This window comes from Impatiens glandulifera, chromosome 5 (genome assembly GCF_907164915.1).
Source record: "Impatiens glandulifera chromosome 5, dImpGla2.1, whole genome shotgun sequence".
Lineage (NCBI taxonomy): Eukaryota > Viridiplantae > Streptophyta > Magnoliopsida > Ericales > Balsaminaceae > Impatiens > Impatiens glandulifera.
The window spans coordinates 5,239,405-5,258,191 of record NC_061866.1 but is presented as its reverse complement, the minus strand read 5'-3'; the positions used below and the strand labels follow the sequence as shown (position 1 = coordinate 5,258,191).

Sequence of the window (18,787 nt, the reverse complement as noted above, 5' to 3'; positions counted from 1 at the left end):
TGTTTGCACTAGTTTACCTTAAAAAGTCAAGCTAATTATTTTCATGACCAATTTTGAATATTATTTTTAGATTTAGTAATATTTTTAGCTAGAATATATTTTATAATCAATAAATGTAAAATTGATTATGTGATTTACAAAATATATATTGAAAATGTATTCTAGGCCTCCTTTGATATTGGGTTATTTGAAAAAGTATATTATTATTTGATAAAATGGTAATATATTAATGTCTTAATTAAAATAATCTTAGATCAAAAAGTTCTTTTTAGTTATCAGATTGGGAATAAAATGGACTCTAGTCGGGTGGGTCCATTTGAAGTGAGATTGCCTTTTTTTTTACAGCGGCAGTGGGTCCACCAAGTAAATAAAATACTTTATAAGTAAGATATTTTATTGTCTTTTTAAAATTTGATACATTTAATATAATATAATATAATAAATTAAATTAATATTTAATTTATAAGTAACCGACCTAATTTACAAACAATTAAAATACTAACAAATAAAAAAACTCAATCATACCATACCATTAGTAATAAAAAACGCAGAAAATTTCTCATATTTTCAATATATTAAAAATAAACACCACCAAAAAAAAATATCAATATTATCAGTATAATATTTTTTAAATTTAAATATATCTGTATATATATATATATAGAAATAATATTTATAAATTATATATATATATATAATACTTATAAATAAATAAATAATAGAAGAGTAAAAATTGAAGGAGAGAACAAAATAGAAAATAATGTCACATTAAGTCATTGACTCTAAGTCCTAACAAATAAAAAGTGTGAGGATAGAGAAAAAAAAGACAATTTTATATATTTTTTCAACCAATTAAATTATGTCACGTCATTATTTTTCTTGTTCACTCTTTCAAATTTTATTTTGCTATCATTTTTCAAAATAATAATCATTATAATTAAAAACTAAGAAGATCCCTGCGATGGAACACTTTCCGGTCATACCCACATTTCAAACAAATTTTCCCAAACTACCTACCTTTTCATTCTCATTCCCAAACTACCCACCTTTCCTCTCTTAACCCACTAATTAACTCACTCTCTCTCTTAACCCACTAATTAACTCACTCTCTCTCTCAACCCATTAATTAAGTTCCCTCTCTCAACTATTAATTAATATTCTCATGTTTAAATTATTAATTAATTCATTTTATCTTAATCAAATAATTAAAATATATTATATAAATATAAAATAAAATAACACATATATTTTATTTTTATTAATATTCCTATTTTTAAACTATTAATTAATTCATCACTAAATTAAATACTTTAACTATTATAAATTAAAATAAAATAAAATACATAAACTAAACTTGAAACTTGAAATAAAATATATTACATATCAAGTTGAATTGACAAGTCACTACAAATATGATTGATAAAAGTTGGATTGACAATTCATTACAAATATAAGATTAAAAAATTAAATTGAAAAATTAACTTAGAAGTTTATATTAATTATATCAAGAATATGATTAACAAATCACTATAAATATAATATTGAATTGACAAATCACTAACTCAAAAGTTAGATGAAAAGTCATTAAAAGATAAGACTAATGTTGTAGAAAAAAAAATTGAATTATAAAGATAAAATATGCATTTTATTGTATATTGAAAGTGATTAATATTTATTATGTATTTTATTTTATTATAATGTTTATGTATTTTATTGTGATTTAATGTATTTTATTTCAAATTTTTATGTAATGTATTTTATTTTATTTTAATTTATAATAGTTAAAGTATTTAATTTAGTGATGAATTAATTAATAGTTTAAAAATGGGAATATTAATAAAAATAAAATATATGTGTTATTTTATTTTAATATTTATATAATATATTTTAATTATTTGATTAAGATAAAATGAATTAATTAATAGTTTAAAAATGAGAATATTAATTAATAGTTGGGAGAGAGGGAGCTTAATTAATGGGTTTAGAGAGTGAGTGAGTTAATTAGTGGGTTAAAAGAGAGAGTGAGTTAATTAGTGGGTTAAAAGAGAGAGTGAGTTAATTAATGGGTTAATTAATATTGTAGAGAGGGAAGGTGGGTAGTTTGGGAATGAGAATGAAAAGGTGGTAGTTTAGGAAAATTTGTTTAAAATGTGGGTAGGACCGGAAAGTAAAAATATAGTGTTACAAACATCAAATTTGGTGTTGAATTAAAAATAAAAAATGTTATTAGCCTAATTGGTTAAAAAGTTGTACTTATTTTATTATATTGCGATTTCAAAATATACCTATAACATTTTTTATTTTATTTTTAACCGTTTAAGTTTATAGGCGGGTCAACCTAGAATCTGATCCAAGTATCCATTTACTTCTCACATATATATCCAAATTAACCACGGCTCTAGATTCCGACTCTAAATCCCGACAATCTAGACACTTTCAAAATTAAGCATCATTTTATATATATATATATATATATAAATTACTAATAAATTAATTTTTATTTTTAGAAATATTAACAATTATTAGTAAATTCATTACTTTTGTGTACATATTATGAGTTTCAACTCTTAAGATATTTATTTCTCCCAATGTTCTCACTACATGACCTTCGTACGGTTTACTTTTCGCGACTCTTTTTTTAATGAAAAATATATATTTTTTGATATAAACGATATACTATCGATACCGTATCGAAATTTTGATACACCCTAAACTTTCCATAGAATAAGTAAAGTATAAATATGATTTTTCATTGACCATAGTTGGATTTCAAAACTAGACAGGATCCCTAAACCGGCCGGTTCACTCGGCATGCCTGTCACACTATGAAAAAGTAGAAGCACTAAGCTATCATACGCCATTTCCATTGGCAACTTCACACTTTCCTGACTGATCTTTTCATACCTTCTAGCTCATTCTCTCTCTCTCTCTCTCTCTCTCAAATGATCAAACGCAGAAATGAACGAGCAGATTGAGTTCATTTGATGGATGATACGTAACAATCTCTCTGTCACCTTTACTCTGTTTATCTTTTTCAGTATACAATCTTCATTCCTGAAAGGTGTTAGTGAAGGAAGGGAGAAATGGAGGCTAGATTCTTCGTTTTTCTCTTCTTTTCTTTTCTTCTCATTTGGATTAATTCCGCCTCTGCTCAGTTACCAGGTTCTCTCTCTCTCTCTCTCTCTCTCTCTCTCTACATATCTATTTGTATGTTACAAGTTAAATTATGTCTGCTCAAATGCCTGATATTCGAATCTGATTGAATCTCGATTGATTGAAATTTGAGATACTAGTGATTTCACTTTTATTTGTTCTCTGTATAATAAGCATGGACGGACGAATCATTGTTACATTTCTTTTATTGCTGCATTTAATGTCTCTAAGTAGTTTTGCAAACATTGCGGTTTAATTCTCTTGAATTTGATCAAAATAAGGCCTAGTTATTTGAATGAATATGTAGGATGGATGCTAGATGTATTTCTGGCTGGGGCTTGGATTGATTGTTTAGGTTTCTCATGTAGTTATTGGAAAGTTGACTGTTAGATTTTCAATGCAGGTTTTGTAAGTTTTGATTGTGGTGGTGTGTCCAATTTCACTGATGAAATTGGGCTACAGTGGAGTCCTGATCAGCTTACATACGGGGAGACAAAAAATATTTCTGTAGCAAATGAAACTAGGAATCAGTACCAGAGTCTGAGATACTTCCCTGCTGATGACAGAAAGTACTGTTACATGCTTAATGTTGTTCCTAGAAGGAGATATCTTGTTAGGGCTACTTTCTTGTATGGTAACTTTGATAATAATAATGTTTATCCTAAATTTGATATTTCCCTTGGTGCAACTCGCTGGGCTACCATTGTCATCTCTCATGCTAACACAATTGATGTCGAAGAGCTTATTTTTCTGGCTCTTGATTCAACCATCAGTGTGTGCTTATCCAATGCTACAACTGGGCAGCCATTTATATCTACACTTGAGCTTAGGCAGTTCAATGGTTCAGCCTACCTTACTGAATTTGAGAACGATTATTATCTCAGTGTATCTGCAAGAATCAATTTTGGGGCAGAAAGTGAAGATCCTATCAGGTACATCCACATTAATCGGTTTCCAAAATTTATGCCTGTTTTATATATAATTAATCTAAATCCTCTTATTAGCAATTCCTAGACTTAAACATCATAAATAAATGGAGTCAAGAACTTTTTTAGGTTACTTGATATGTAGTGTATCCAAGGTTCTTTTTGTTATGTATCATATTCCATCAATACATAACAAAAGAGGGATTTCTTTTTGGTCTGGATATATTTGTCATCTTCCATTGCGATATCCATATCAAGATCAACATTTTCCCTCCATTCTCATTGTCAGGTATCCTCATGATTCATTTGATAGAATATGGGAATCAGACTTGGTTAAGAAAGCAAATTTTTTAGTTGATGTTGCTGTGGGAACTGAAAGAATTTCAACCAAGATGCCAATTGAAGTTAACAATGTTGATGAAAAACCGCCTCAGAAAGTGATGCAAACAGCAGTTGTTGGGACAAATGGTTCATTGACCTACCGAATGAATTTAGATGGTTTTCCGGGTTTTGGTTGGGCATTCACATACTTTGCGGAAATTGAAGATTTCGGCTCAAACGAGTCTAGAAGATTTAGATTGCTTCTCCCCGGCACGCCAGATGTCAGCAACTCAGCTGTTAATATTAAAGAAAATGCTCTTGGGAAATATCGTGCATATGAACCTGGTTTCGAAAATATAACACTGCCCTTCGTATTGTCTTTTAAATTTGGCAAGACCGCAGATTCTACATTGGGACCTCTACTTAACGCCATGGAAATAAATAAGTATGTCAAGAAGAATGGTGGTTCTCTGGATGGTAATATAATAGACCTTACTTTTTCTATTTTCATTGAATTCTGAATTTCATTACACTTTTCATTTTGTTTTTAACCTGAAAAGTAGCATCATAACAGTTTTGGTTTGTAGTTCAATACGTTCATTAGTTATTGTTGTGTTAAGACAAAGGACTTATTATTACCTATTGCATTTCTGATTCAACATCTGGAGCTGTGGTTTCATAATGTAATTATGAATTTCATCAATTCAGGACCGGCAATTGCTCTCGTTGTGCAACAATACTCTTCAACAGATTGGGCAAATGAAGGCGGTGATCCATGCTTGCCAGTTCAATGGTCCTGGGTGGAGTGTAACTCAGATCCTCAACCTAGGATAACAAAAATGTACTTCCCACATTTCTAATTATCCAATAATTTTCTATTCATTATAATTGATATAATATAATCTCTGATTTCATGTTGAGCCTTTGAACATTTGTATTGTCTCCATGACTCAGTTGGCCACCATTTCCCTGATATCCGGAGTTCAATATGTTCTTATTATACTTGTTTTTTTTTATCCCAAATGTTTCTGGAGATAACTTGTAGGTGCACTGTTGACAATTTAACCATGAGTTCATTTAACCATTTTTTCTTGCACAGTAAATTATCTGGGAAGAACATAACGGGAAATATTCCAGACTTGACTAATTTGAGTGGGTTGGACGAGTTGTAAGTAACTATTTCTCTCTTTATTTTAGCATGTTTGAAAATATTCTTTTTTTTTTGTGTGTGTTGATCTGCTGATTCAAAACCTTTTTACTGTTTGTTGTTTACTCTTCCCATCCTTTCTCTGTGGCAGATGGCTTGATGGAAATTCACTGACTGGCACGATATCTGATTTTACTGCATTAGTGAACCTAAAGATCATGTACTTGTTTATATCTTTGTTTCTTCTTGTGATACCTCTGAGAGTAAAGTTTGTCTAACTTCGTTTCTTTCTTTGCAGTCATTTAGAGAACAATAATTTGATTGGGGAGCTGCCTTCCTCATTATTTGATCTGCCAAATCTTAGGGAGTTGTAAGTTTGGCGAAAAATAGAAACTATCTTTACTTTATGATTTTAATGCTTTTATATACGACCTCCTAGTGGACCTACCAATGAACAATAATTTGGCATCATTGGTGATTGACTGATCGGGCTAAGTCAATTTTTTTTTTGGGATTCTTTTATTCTTTGTTCTTTTTATGAAATCAATTTTGTTCAAAAATAAAATAAAATATGACCTCCTAGCAAGAGGTCTGTCTACTTTGGTCCCATAAGAGGTTAAAATGTGAAATAAATTTCCCTAAGGAAAGAATATAGATATCACATAATCCATAATGCTGTAAGAATCTAATTTGCTTCCCATGCAACATCTGCAGTGTAACTTGAATGCCCTCTTTCCTTTTTTCTTTTCCTTTTCAATCTACGAAGTGAATTTCTATCTTTTGTTTGTGAGTTTTTGTTTTCCTTGATGTATATCATGTATCTCATGGTTGCAGGTACGTGCAGAATAATATGTTAAGTGGAAAAGTATCATCACATATTTTGGACATGAATATTGTTTTCAAGTACGTACCATTTCTTTATGTCCTTGTGGATTGCTTGAGTTTATTGGATGTGATTAATAAAGAGCTGTTAAGTTGAAACTGAAGCACTTGTATTTTTTTTATTTTTTTTATCTGCTCCTGTTTTCTTTAGAATGAAACTCATATAAATTGATTCTCTTTCTTTTTGAGTTCTCCCACAAATTTTTCATAAACTGAAAATAGTTTAAAATAGATGACTAGAAAGTTTTATCACACAGATGGCTTTAGAATAACTACTTTCGGTTAATGAAAACTTTTCAATCATCTATAATTTTGGTATGTATGTGTTCTAGGTGTTATTACCCCGATGATGATGGTTCTACTGTTATGTTTACTTGTGTTCATTTTCAGCTACACGGGAAATGTTAATCTTCATATAGAGTTAAAGAAAAACAACAAGAAAATTATCATTGGATCATCAGTTGGGGGTGCTGTTTTGCTTGTTGCTATTGTTGTTTCATTCATAATAATTCTCAAAGGAAAAAAGAAAGGTCCTACGCAAGGTACCAAGCAGAATCGTTCAAGTAACCATTTATTTGTCTTTTGGGAATGAATTCCCTTAATTTGCTTCCCTTTGCTTCTGCTGTTTCCAGATAGATTTGAACAAGGTCCACCCCCTCAAAGATTAGGTTCCTTCATGAGCCCTAATAGCACTGAGACTGCACATTGCTATACATTTTCTGAACTTGAAGATGCTACATCCAATTTTGAGAGAAAAATTGGCTCAGGAGGTTTTGGAGTTGTGTACTATGGAAAATTGAGAAATGGAAAGGAGATTGCAGTGAAAGTTCTGACGAGTAATTCCTATCAGGGGAAACGTGAGTTTACGAATGAGGTATTCTTTCTACCTAATAGTTAATATGTTTGGTTGTAGCAATTTTCTTTTCTTCACTGCAGCTACTCTTTTTCTTGAAATGGATATTGGATAGTACTAAATAACTGCACACCTTCTAGAAGAGTGTCAGATGTTGCTGGGCTTGACAATTTTTACCTCAACTTTACTTCTGAAAAAAAAAAATCTAAAATGAAATTGGGACATCTCAATTGAGTTTATTAAGAAAATTGATCATTATCCCGGTTGATGTAAATGGGTTGGGAGAATCGCTAAGGCGTCTGGCATAGTATGAAAAAATAATAAAACAAGCAAAACTTTGCCGGCAGGATGTGTTTGCCAAGGCAAGCTCTATTAAAACCACTAAGCTCCTCAAGAATGCATAAAATAGATAAATACTTGCACATCTTCTAGAAGTAGGAGCAGTTAAATTGTTAACTGCTGTTACTTTTATTGTTTTCTTTAAAACTGCTATATATATATATATATAAAGCATAATAAGATTGTAATCATTTCATCCAATTCAATAAGAAATACAAGTTTTCTATCTTCTTCAAATTTTCACTCTTTATTTATAGGAAATGGGTGAAGACAAATAAGGAATTCATATATGATATTTTTTTTTCTGTCATGTATTGATTTGATTGAAATTCGAAAAGTGAAGAATGCAAGGGAACAAAAATATGACTCTTCCTTAATTATATCATTGCGTAAAAGGGTAAACACACCAGTTTATCTGGACTAAGTCGATATCATCATGAAGATTTATGGTTAACAGTTATACTCGGTGCCTATATTTCTATTTTCTTAAAATGTTGGATAAACTGATCAGTTTACCCACTAAGACTGAAGTGGTAAGAGTCTCGAACTTAAGAAGTGAGGTCTCAAGTTTGATTCCTACTGAATGCTCTGCCCTAGTTGTTTGAGATATAGATTGAGTCCAGAGATAGGTGTAACTGAAAGACATGAAAGAATATGTAGGATTTCTATCAAAGAGAAGTTTTTGCTGTATTAACTCAACTCTTAAAACTTGAGTTTTCTATTCTTCTAGCATTATATTACTTTTCTACCTAGTTATTTACCCAACTTCCCTTCTCGTTTAGGTAACACTTCTTTCAAGGATTCACCATCGGAACCTTGTACAGTTTCTTGGCTTTTGCCAAGAAGATGACAAATGTATTCTTGTTTATGAATTTATGCACAATGGGACTCTTAAAGAACATCTCTATGGTAAACTGTTTATTTATTTATTTATTATTTTTTGGTTTCTGGTCACAATTATTAACTTAACTTGAATTTCACATCCATTTTGTTAGGACCTCCTCATGGAGGGAGTATCAACTGGATCAAGCGCCTTCAGATTGCTGAAGATTCTGCAAAAGGTTCCTATTTTAAGAGAAGCTTTACTAACTTCAAATTACCTAGTAGCCTTACATGCTTGTGCTCTTGTTTCAGGGATCGAGTACCTTCATAATGGCTGTGTTCCTTCAATTATCCACAGGGATCTGAAAACTAGCAACATTCTTCTAGACAGAAATATGCGAGCCAAAGTCTCAGATTTTGGTCTATCCAAACTTGCTGTTGATGGGGCTTCTCACGTGTCTAGCATTGTTCGAGGGACTGTCGGATATCTTGACCCCGAGTAAACATTCTTTCTTCAAACATCCTCTTTTTTCTTTGGCGGTTGAATCATTTGCTTTTAAGTGGCTAGAAATTGATTTTTTAAGAGAGAAAGATAGTAATTTGGCCTTGTTTGATGTGGGTTATTTGAGAATAATTTCAAATAACTCATTATCAATTAAGAATCTACTAATCAATCACATCATTCAAATAATCAACAAAAATACATTTTATTTATTTTTCCCAAATAACCTGGATTTTCAATAACCCATATGAAATAAGGTTATTTAGAAATAACCACTTGGTCAAATAACCCTAGATCAATCAAGGCCTAAATGAGTTTGGTGATATAAGAGAAAGAAAAAATTGCAAGAAAAAGAAAAAGAATAAAAAATGAGGAAAAATAAAATGTTAATACTTGATACATGGTTTAGGGTTTAATACAATGAAACTAAAATTAATTGAGTATATTTACTTACAATATAGTATTTTATCACAATCACTGTTTTTTTTTTCGTTTGTATAATAGTGTAATTTTAGTTGCCTCATTTGTATATTATTATTTTCTTGTTGATGATCCAAATTAGAGTTGACAAAACATATAAAATAAAGAATTTTCAGAGACGATGATCTAATCGAAATAAAAAAGAAAAATGATAACAAAACAAGCCATTAATCTAACTAACAAGTTATATCCTTTGGGAATGTAGGTATTATATCTCTCAACAATTGACAGATAAGAGCGATGTTTACTCGTTTGGTGTTATCCTTCTAGAGCTAATATCTGGTCACGAAGCAATTTCCAACGAGAGCTTTGGTGTTAACTGTCGTAACATAGTCCAATGGGTGAGTTTTGTTTTATACAATTATATATATATGTATGTGCCTAGATCGAATTTCTAATAGATATCAAAATATTGATGCAAATGACAGGCAAGATTGCATATCGACAGTGGGGATATACAAGGAATAATCGATCCCTTATTACATGGTGAATATGATATTCAATCGATGTGGAAAATAGCAGAGAAAGCATTGATGTGTGTACAGGCTCATGGAAATATGAGACCAACAATGTCGGAGGTTATAAAAGAGATTCAAGACGCCATTTTAGTAGAACGTGGGACAGACACAGTTAGAGAAGGAAACTCAGACGATATGTCGGGTCATTCTTCTTCCTTAAACATGGGTGGTTCATTGGACCTTGGTGGTGTGGGTGAACATTACTTGTCCATTGACGAATCACTTACACAGCCATCTGCTCGCTAGTGCTAGTTTAATCGGTTTGAACGATTTTTTTTTGTTAAATAACTCTTTCTCTGTTACATTTGCATTCAACTATGGTTTTTCTGAAATTTTTTAAGGGTATATTTCCTGCATATATTTGTATTACATTCTTACACCAATGGATGTTTTCATTCTTTCCCTGATTTTGGTAGTTTTTTTATGGTTAATTAAATTAGTCATTACAAAATATGTTGCAATTTTTTGGATAACCATTAATAGGTAGATTTTAAAGTGATTAATAACAATGAAAATCAGATTTTAAATTGAAACCAAACAAGCCTTCATGATTTAAACCTGTTGGACTTTTGCTATCAAATTTATCATTTTCTATAAATAGGAAGAAGGGTTCCTTGACTATTAAACCACATTTTTTGTATAAAAATAATAAATTTTCATTGTGATATTAAGACTAAAAAATAAAATGAAATTTTAGTTATTTATTAAAATAATGTATTTTTTAAAAATAATATATATACTTTATTAAAAAAATTAAAATAACATATTAAAAATATTTTATTTTTAATTATTTGTTTTATAAATTAAATAGATTAACTAATCATTTAAACATAATATTTAAATAATTATTATTTTTATAAAGTTTTTATGTGACTAAGTGTTGCTAAAAGTTCCAGCTTTGTGTGACAATCTTAGTAGTGACAAACTGATAATATTGATTGAACGCATGCCACGTAGACAGCTAAAAAAACCCAAAACTTAACTTCTTATTTATTTTATTTTTTCATTTATATAAATATGACATATTTTTAATTTAATTTGTGGATTTTAAACTTTCTGCTGAGGTGAGATAAATTTGATACTTAATTCGAGATTAACTTATTTTCTAAATATCCATACTATATCATCTATGCCCGATTGAAAACTAGAATTCTCCTCTCTATTAAAATTTTTTAAATTATTTTTAGTTAAAAGTTAGTGTATTGGTAAAAGATGGACCGACTAATCATAATATTATTTTATTTGTAATACAAATTTCATTTTATTTTTATGTTGGAAATTGTATTGCAAATATATTTATATAATAATATAAAATATATATACATATAACAGTGTTTTTTTAATTTAGTAAAACTTTACATCAATAAATTATTATACTATTTCCTACTTAGTTAATTTACTAATATTTTTATAATTTAGTAATATATTTTTATTATTAGTCAACTACAGTATACATCATAGTTTTCTTGTCAAATTCAGTTTATTAATTCTTATTTCAAAATATTGAACTTGAAGTTATTAAAATTTCACAATAAAATTTTGTGGTCTTATGTATGTTGATAAATATTAAGGTTATATTTTAGCAATAAAAAATGTGCTAATATACATTGACGATAGATTGACGATAGATTGATCATAAACTAATTAATGCTTCAGTTAGTTATATTAACAACCCAAACAAAATTAAACGTCTTTTCACTCCTCCCTCATCTATTATGTCACTCACAATTCATTCATCAAAATATTAATTTTATTTTTTATATTTTAAATTATTATTTTATATTTTATTTAAATAAATCAATACACTTTAAGTGTTTTTTTTAAAAATTAATAACCATTTCCTCAAAATCAGTAATTATGTTTTTCTCCTTCTAAATTTCTTTAAATAATTCCAATTTGAACTGACTTTTGAGGAATGATAGGGAGAGTGACGCTAGGACAGCGACTCCTTAGCGACCTCCCACCTGACTGCTAGAGTGAAAAAAAGCCACGATAGATGAGAGAGAAAAAAAAATGGCGAGTTTTAATTTCTTCCATTTTGATTAAATCATAGTCAAACTATGATCAAATAATAGCCTTCTCCTATCGAAAAGAGCTTTAGATTTCTCTCTCAATGAGAAACCCAAATCGAAGCAAATGATGACATAAAAGATGACTAATGCAAAGAAAACCACCGTGAAGTCCATTACGAAGAAGACGACTACTGCGAACAAGACAATCATGTTCAAAAATATTTTTCCAGAACATTACCATGTTCTAAATATTTTTCCCGAATATGGTCATGTTCGGGAAGAAACATGATAATGTTCGAGAAGATTTTAAGTAGCCTATGAAACAATCAATCTATGAATAATAATATATGAATAATCAACTATGAATAACATGGTTGCAGCCTTATCTAAAGAAACAATCAGGCTATGAATAACAAACCTAAATTGTTCTTGCAAAGCAAGAACATTAAGATTTATCATGTTTTTTCTACGACTGTTATTCATAATTTTTATGAATTTATCTATAATAGTTTCTAAAAACTTATAAACACCTCAATTACCAAGAGACTCATCTGAAATCGCGAAATAAACGAATTTGTCTTCCTTAAAAAACCCAAATATCTTATGATTTATTATCGGAAAGTACTATTTATGAAAGTCCGAAGTCGCGTAAGAAAGAAGGAAGAAGAAAGCCGAAATCGCGGAAGAAGGAAGACGAACAATTCAAAACTCAGAAATCGAAAATGGAGAGAGTGAAAAAGAGAGGGAACGAAGATGGATTAAAAAAAAATTAAGGGATTAAAAAAAAAAATATTTTTTTTAGTCCACCGTGGCTGTCAGCCTGTCAGGTGAGGTGTTGCTGCCCCAACGTCGCTCTCCCTATCATTTTTTAACAAATTTTGATATCTTTTATATAAACCTTTTAAGTTTAAATTATTTTAAAATAAACAATTTATAACTGACGTAACATTTTCTGTTTACAAATATGCCAACTAGACTACTTATTTTGTTTCTTGGCTGTATTATTACCTTATATTTAAAATAATATTAAGTTACAACCTTTTTACTTGTAAAAGTATAAATTAAATTATTATTAAACTAAACATAAAATTATAAGCTAATGTGCAAAAACCCAAACAATCTCTACGAGAATATTATCTTAGGTTACACTTTGTTTCTTCACGTCAAAATAAAATTATAATCTTTACTCCGTGATTTAAATGCAATACAATTCTTCTTCTCACAATCATACTAACATGTTCGACTTTTTACAACACTAGGTCATGATTTGTTTCTCAACGTAGAGATAAAATCAAACTTGATTTTTTCCTTCGTGATCGAACCGCAACTAAATCCATCTTCTCATTAGAGCACATGTCTTTTCTAAGCTAGACTTGCGCTCGGGATACCATCAAATTCGAGGAATGTACTCGGGCGAAAATATAATAAAAAAGTTGAATCAATATCAAGGTGTCCAATTTCCTCAATGCTAGATCACAATTTATTTTTCAATGTAAATACAAACTCGTAACATGCCTAATTTATTTTCTATGATCAAACCGCATCTTGATTCATATTCTCACAATCAACCAACAAGTTTGATTTTTTCTAATTATAGATTTAATTTGTTTCTTAACGTAAATAGAAACAGACAACTTATTGTTGACAATCTTATCTCGTAACAATTACACGTAAATATTATATGAATACAATACAATAATAATAGAACATATACAATAGATTATTTAATGAGATGAAGAAAAATATTCTTGTTTGCTCATAGGCTTGTGAAATCACAGTTCCCTTAAAACAGTGTTACCGTCTCCCGTTCGTACTGGAGAGTTTCGTCGGTGACTGCTTCCCAAGGTACAACGGAATCTGCAATGATTTAACACAAAAAAACCACTACAACAATTAACTGGACAAAAGTACTTGAATCACAGTCACCGAATTTCGCACATAAATGATCGAGTCAAGAAACTCGAAGAACACTCACAAAGATAAGGAAAGACTTTAGAATTTTAGAGTGAGAGATGATGTGTAGAGAGGAATACAAGGTGAAGGGATATTTATAGTTGAAAATCAAACTTAGAATCAATTATTTAATCCAATGACCACTAATCCATCATCCATACATTCAACGGTTATCCTTGCTTGCCTTTTATCATCCTTGCAAGTTTCATCCAACAATAAGTATTTTATAGTTACAATAGCAATTAAAATCACTAGCATTTAGCACGTGCATTTGCACGATTAATAATATAAAAAATCGTGAAAAAAAATTACGGATAACATTTTTAATTTTATTTTTAATCGTTTTAAGTTTATGGGTGGGTCAATCCACATTCCGACCCAAGTATCCATTTACTCAACATCATTATATATATATATTAGTTAGTTAAAAAATTTAATTTATATTAATGTTAAAACGTCTCGCGTTCATCAAATTTGGTGTTGAATTTAAAATATAAAGTCTTAGTAGCCTAGTTGGTAAAATATTGTACTTGTTCTTGTTAAGTTGCAAGTTCGAAACATACCTCTAGCATTTTTATTTTATTTTTAACCGTTTTAAATTTAAAGGCGGGTCAACCCACAATCCGACCCAAGTATCCAAATTAACCACAGCTCTCGACCCGGCAATCCGGACACTTTAAAAATTAAGCATCATTATATAAATATATAGATTAGTTAGTTAAAAAGTTGAACTTATATTAATATTAAAACGTCCCGCGTTTATCAAATTTGGTGTTGAATTTAAAATATAAAGTCTTTATAGCTTGGTTGGTTAAAGAGTTATACTTGTTTTGTTAGGTTACAAGTTCGAAACATACCTCTAGCATTTTTAATTTTATTTTTAACCGTTTTAAATTTAAAGGCGGGTCAACCCACAATCCGACCCAAGTATCCAAATTAACCACAGCTCTCGACTCGGCAATCCGGACACTTTAAATTAAACATCATTATATATATATAGATTTGTTAATTGCCTCCTTTCTATGTATTAATGTTAATTGTAACAGTTAACAAAATTCATTTTCATTTGGATTAAATTTCACCTTAATTCATAATGAATTTGATGTGAATTTCATTTGGATTAATTTCACTTTAATTCACATTTGAATTTGGTGTGAATTTATTTTGAATTAATTTTATATTAATTTACATCTGAATTTGGTGTAAATTTCATTTGGATTAAATTTCTAAATTAATTCATATTTGAATTTGGTGTGAATTTCATTTGGATTAAATTTCACTATTAATTCACATTTGAATTTTGTGTGAATTTTATTTGTCCAAATATCATTTCCATTTAAATAATAGAATTAGTTTGATCCCAACACTTACTTGATATTTTCCTCTCACAATTGAACCAACCTATTCAATTTTCTCTCTTCTCAACCAGGGACGAATCTATGTAGGGGCTCGGGTGCCCCAAATATATATATATATATATATACGCTAGAAATATATGACATTACCCTTCATTTCTTAACAAAATTTAATATAATTTATTGTTTTTTATCTAATTATTAAAAAAATGGTAAAACCTTACTTTATATACTTGTTTTTTTTCAAAATTTTCTCGTTATTATTTTAAGCCCACCCTAAATTTTTTTCAAACCCACTCCAGTTCAAAATCCTGGGTCCGTCCCTGTTCTCAACTATCAACTTCATACAAAGTTGTAAATGACATGAGAATTAACTTGTCTCTTGTCAAGTGTAAATCACATAATTTTCTTATATACTTCAACTATCATCTTCATCTCGATTAACTCTCTCAAGAAATCTATATATATATAATGATGCTTAATTTTTAAAGTGTCCGGATTGCCGGGTCGAGAGCTGTGGTTAATTTGGATACTTGGGTCGGATTGTGGGTTTACCCGTTTTTAAATTTAAAACGGTTAAAAATAAAATTAAAAATGCTAGAGGTATGTTTCGAACTTCCAACCTAACAAAATAAGTACAACTCTTTAACCAACTAGGCTACAAAGACTTTATATTTTAAATTCAACACCAAATTTGATAAACGCGGGACGTTTTAACATTAATATAAGTTCAACTTTTTAACTAACTAATCTATATATATATAATGATGCTTAATTTTTAAAGTGTCCGGATTGCCGGGTCGAGAGCTGTGGTTAATTTGGATACTTGGGTCGGATTGTGGGTTTACCCGTTTTTAAATTTAAAATGGTTAAAAATAAAATTAAAAATACAAGAGGTATGTTTCGAACTTGCAACCTAACAAAACAAATACAGCTCTTTAACCAACTAGGCTACAAAGACTTTATATTTTAAATTCAACACCAAATTTGATAAACGCGGGACGTTTTAACATTAATATAAGTTCAACTTTTTAAGTAACTAATCTATATATATATATAATGATGCTTAATTTTTAAAGTGTCCGGATTGCCGGGTCGAGAGCTGTGGTTAATTTGGATACTTGGGTCGGATTGTGGGTTTACCCGTTTTTAAATTTAAAACGGTTAAAAATAAAATTAAAAATGCTAGATGTATGTTTCGAACTTGCAACCTAACAAAACAAGTACAACTCTTTAACCAACTAGGCTACAAAGACTTTATATTTTAAATTCAACACCAAATTTGATAAACGCGGGACGTTTTAACATTAATATAAGTTCAACTTTTTAACTAACTAATCTATATATATATATATAATGATGCTTAATTTTTAAAGTGTCCGGATTGCCGGGTCGAGAGCTGTGGTTAATTTGGATACTTGGGTCGGATTGTGGGTTTACCCGTTTTTAAATTTAAAACGGTTAAAAATAAAATTAAAAATGCTAGAGGTATGTTTCGAACTTGCAATCTAACAAAACAAGTACAACTCTTTAACCAACTAGGCTACAAAGACTTTATATTTTAAATTCAACACCAAATTTGATAAACGCGGGACGTTTTAACATTAATATAAGTTCAACTTTTTAACTAACTAATATATAATAATGTTCAGTAAATGGATACTTGGGTCGGATTATGTGTTGACCCATCCATAAATTTAAAACGGTTAAAAATAAAATTAAAAATGTTATCCGTAATTTTTTTCACAATTTTTTATATTATTACTCGTGCAAATGCACGGGCTAAATGCTAGTTATTTTAATAATCTTTATTTCAAGAATTTCTCCAAACTAACTATAGAAAAGAGTTTCATCATGTCTAAGCTCCCAACATAGTGAAAACGTTTGACTAACTCTGTAGATACCCAATTTTTACACAAAAAAATTAAAATAAATTTTCTCGGTCTAGTAAGATGATCATACTTGATTACTAAATTAGGAGACCAAAAAACATGAAAACCTTTTTAACTTGGTCTAAACGTCAATTTTTGAAAATATTTAAAATTTGGATGAAACAATACCTTCAGATTGACCGGTTTGAAAAAGATGAATTTTGAGTATAATATTGCTATTTTGTAAAATGTACAAAACAACTATTTAAACGATTGTTTTCGTGTCCAAACGCGACCTCGCAAAATACTCAAAATTTGAGAGATTTGACACATTTATATTAAATGGCTCAGAAAATCATGAATTTTAAGTATAATATTGTTTGTTTTTTCAATTTTGCAGGAAAATGTTATAAGGACTAAAAGAAGATAATCAAGTTAGCTCGGATGATTTAAATTCGGTCAACGCTGGTGAACTCGCATTCAACGTTCTTGGATTAGTCAACAAAACAGAGTGACATCATCGTCCCTTCCAAAAATCCCATACACATGAAGAAATCAAGGTGTTTTCTTCATTTGGTAGCTTTGAGCTGAAGGAAGATCAAGCTCATGCCTCAACTTTAAAAAATCATTTTGACCTCAATACTTGATAAATTTAGATGATTTCAAATGATTTGGAAATATAGGAGAGTTATCTACAATACCACTTAGTCCGATTTTGGTTTAAAGTCCTCGAACGCAACACAACTTCGAAACAAGGCAAGGTGCCCAAATTGGACAAAACTAGCATACCTTCGGTTTAAAATCCATAACTTGATCTATAGTGCTTCAAAAATAGATTTCTACCTATGTGTGGAAATATAAGACACATATAGATCGAATGACACCGGTCTGATGTCGTCATTCGATGTATAATGGGTCTTCCATGTCCTCACAAGGTGATACAAATGCACTAACTTAGCTCCTAGAGAAAACCGATGTTAGGTGGCACTTTGAAAGTTTATAACTTCACTTATACTCAAGCATTCAAGATAAATAAGATATCAATAGAAAGGTCTTTATGTCAGCTTTTCAATGATATCAAGAAGTGCCCGTGGTTTGACCTACAACCCACTCTAAGTTGCTCGTAAGCCAATTCACTCAATTTAGGGCCATAGATGTTTCATCGAAAAATGCATGGACATGTATTCTGTTTTAACCTTGGTACACAAAAATAAATTTGTATATGGAATTCACACCTTTCCAAGGAGCCCAAGCTCAATCTTTGGCATGGCCTGAGTCGCCCAGGATGTCTTGACAAAGTTTGTGTTCGAACAATGCACATTGAAGACAAAAGTGAAAAGATGACTAACTTAAAAAAAATTCTAACTTGGACTACAAGTCATGAAACATGCTAATTCAAGTTGAAGAATGCATATTAACGAGTTACCTATTTAGCCCACTCATCCATGACTCAGTTCAAGCCCGTGCCGCGATCCAATTGACTCACTAAGTAGGTAACCAATCAAAAGGGGAAATCCCCAAAGTAACCCTTCATTTTGGTATTTAAGGGAGGTTACTTCACATTTGAAGGAATTATTAATAAATTTCCTAAAACATAAAGAGAGAGAGTCACTAGAGAGATCTTAGAGAACGAGAGGGAATTACGAGAATTGC

The 18,787-nt window shown here is 30.1% G+C and overlaps 1 protein-coding gene across 1 annotated transcript; it reads left to right on the top strand.

The window, feature by feature from the left end:
* Positions 1-2,889: 2,889 nt before the first annotated feature.
* LOC124938089 (probable LRR receptor-like serine/threonine-protein kinase At1g67720) lies at positions 2,890-10,358 on the top strand. Its single transcript, XM_047478460.1, has 15 exons — positions 2,890-3,162; positions 3,557-4,085; positions 4,369-4,877; positions 5,109-5,241; positions 5,500-5,568; positions 5,699-5,767; positions 5,846-5,917; positions 6,382-6,450; positions 6,820-6,971; positions 7,062-7,303; positions 8,404-8,530; positions 8,617-8,682; positions 8,756-8,942; positions 9,631-9,766; positions 9,854-10,358. The coding sequence occupies exons 1-15, from the start codon at positions 3,084-3,086 to the stop codon at positions 10,187-10,189; spliced, it is 2,775 nt and encodes a 924-aa protein (XP_047334416.1). The 5' UTR covers positions 2,890-3,083; the 3' UTR covers positions 10,190-10,358.
* The last annotated feature ends 8,429 nt before the right edge of the window (positions 10,359-18,787 follow it).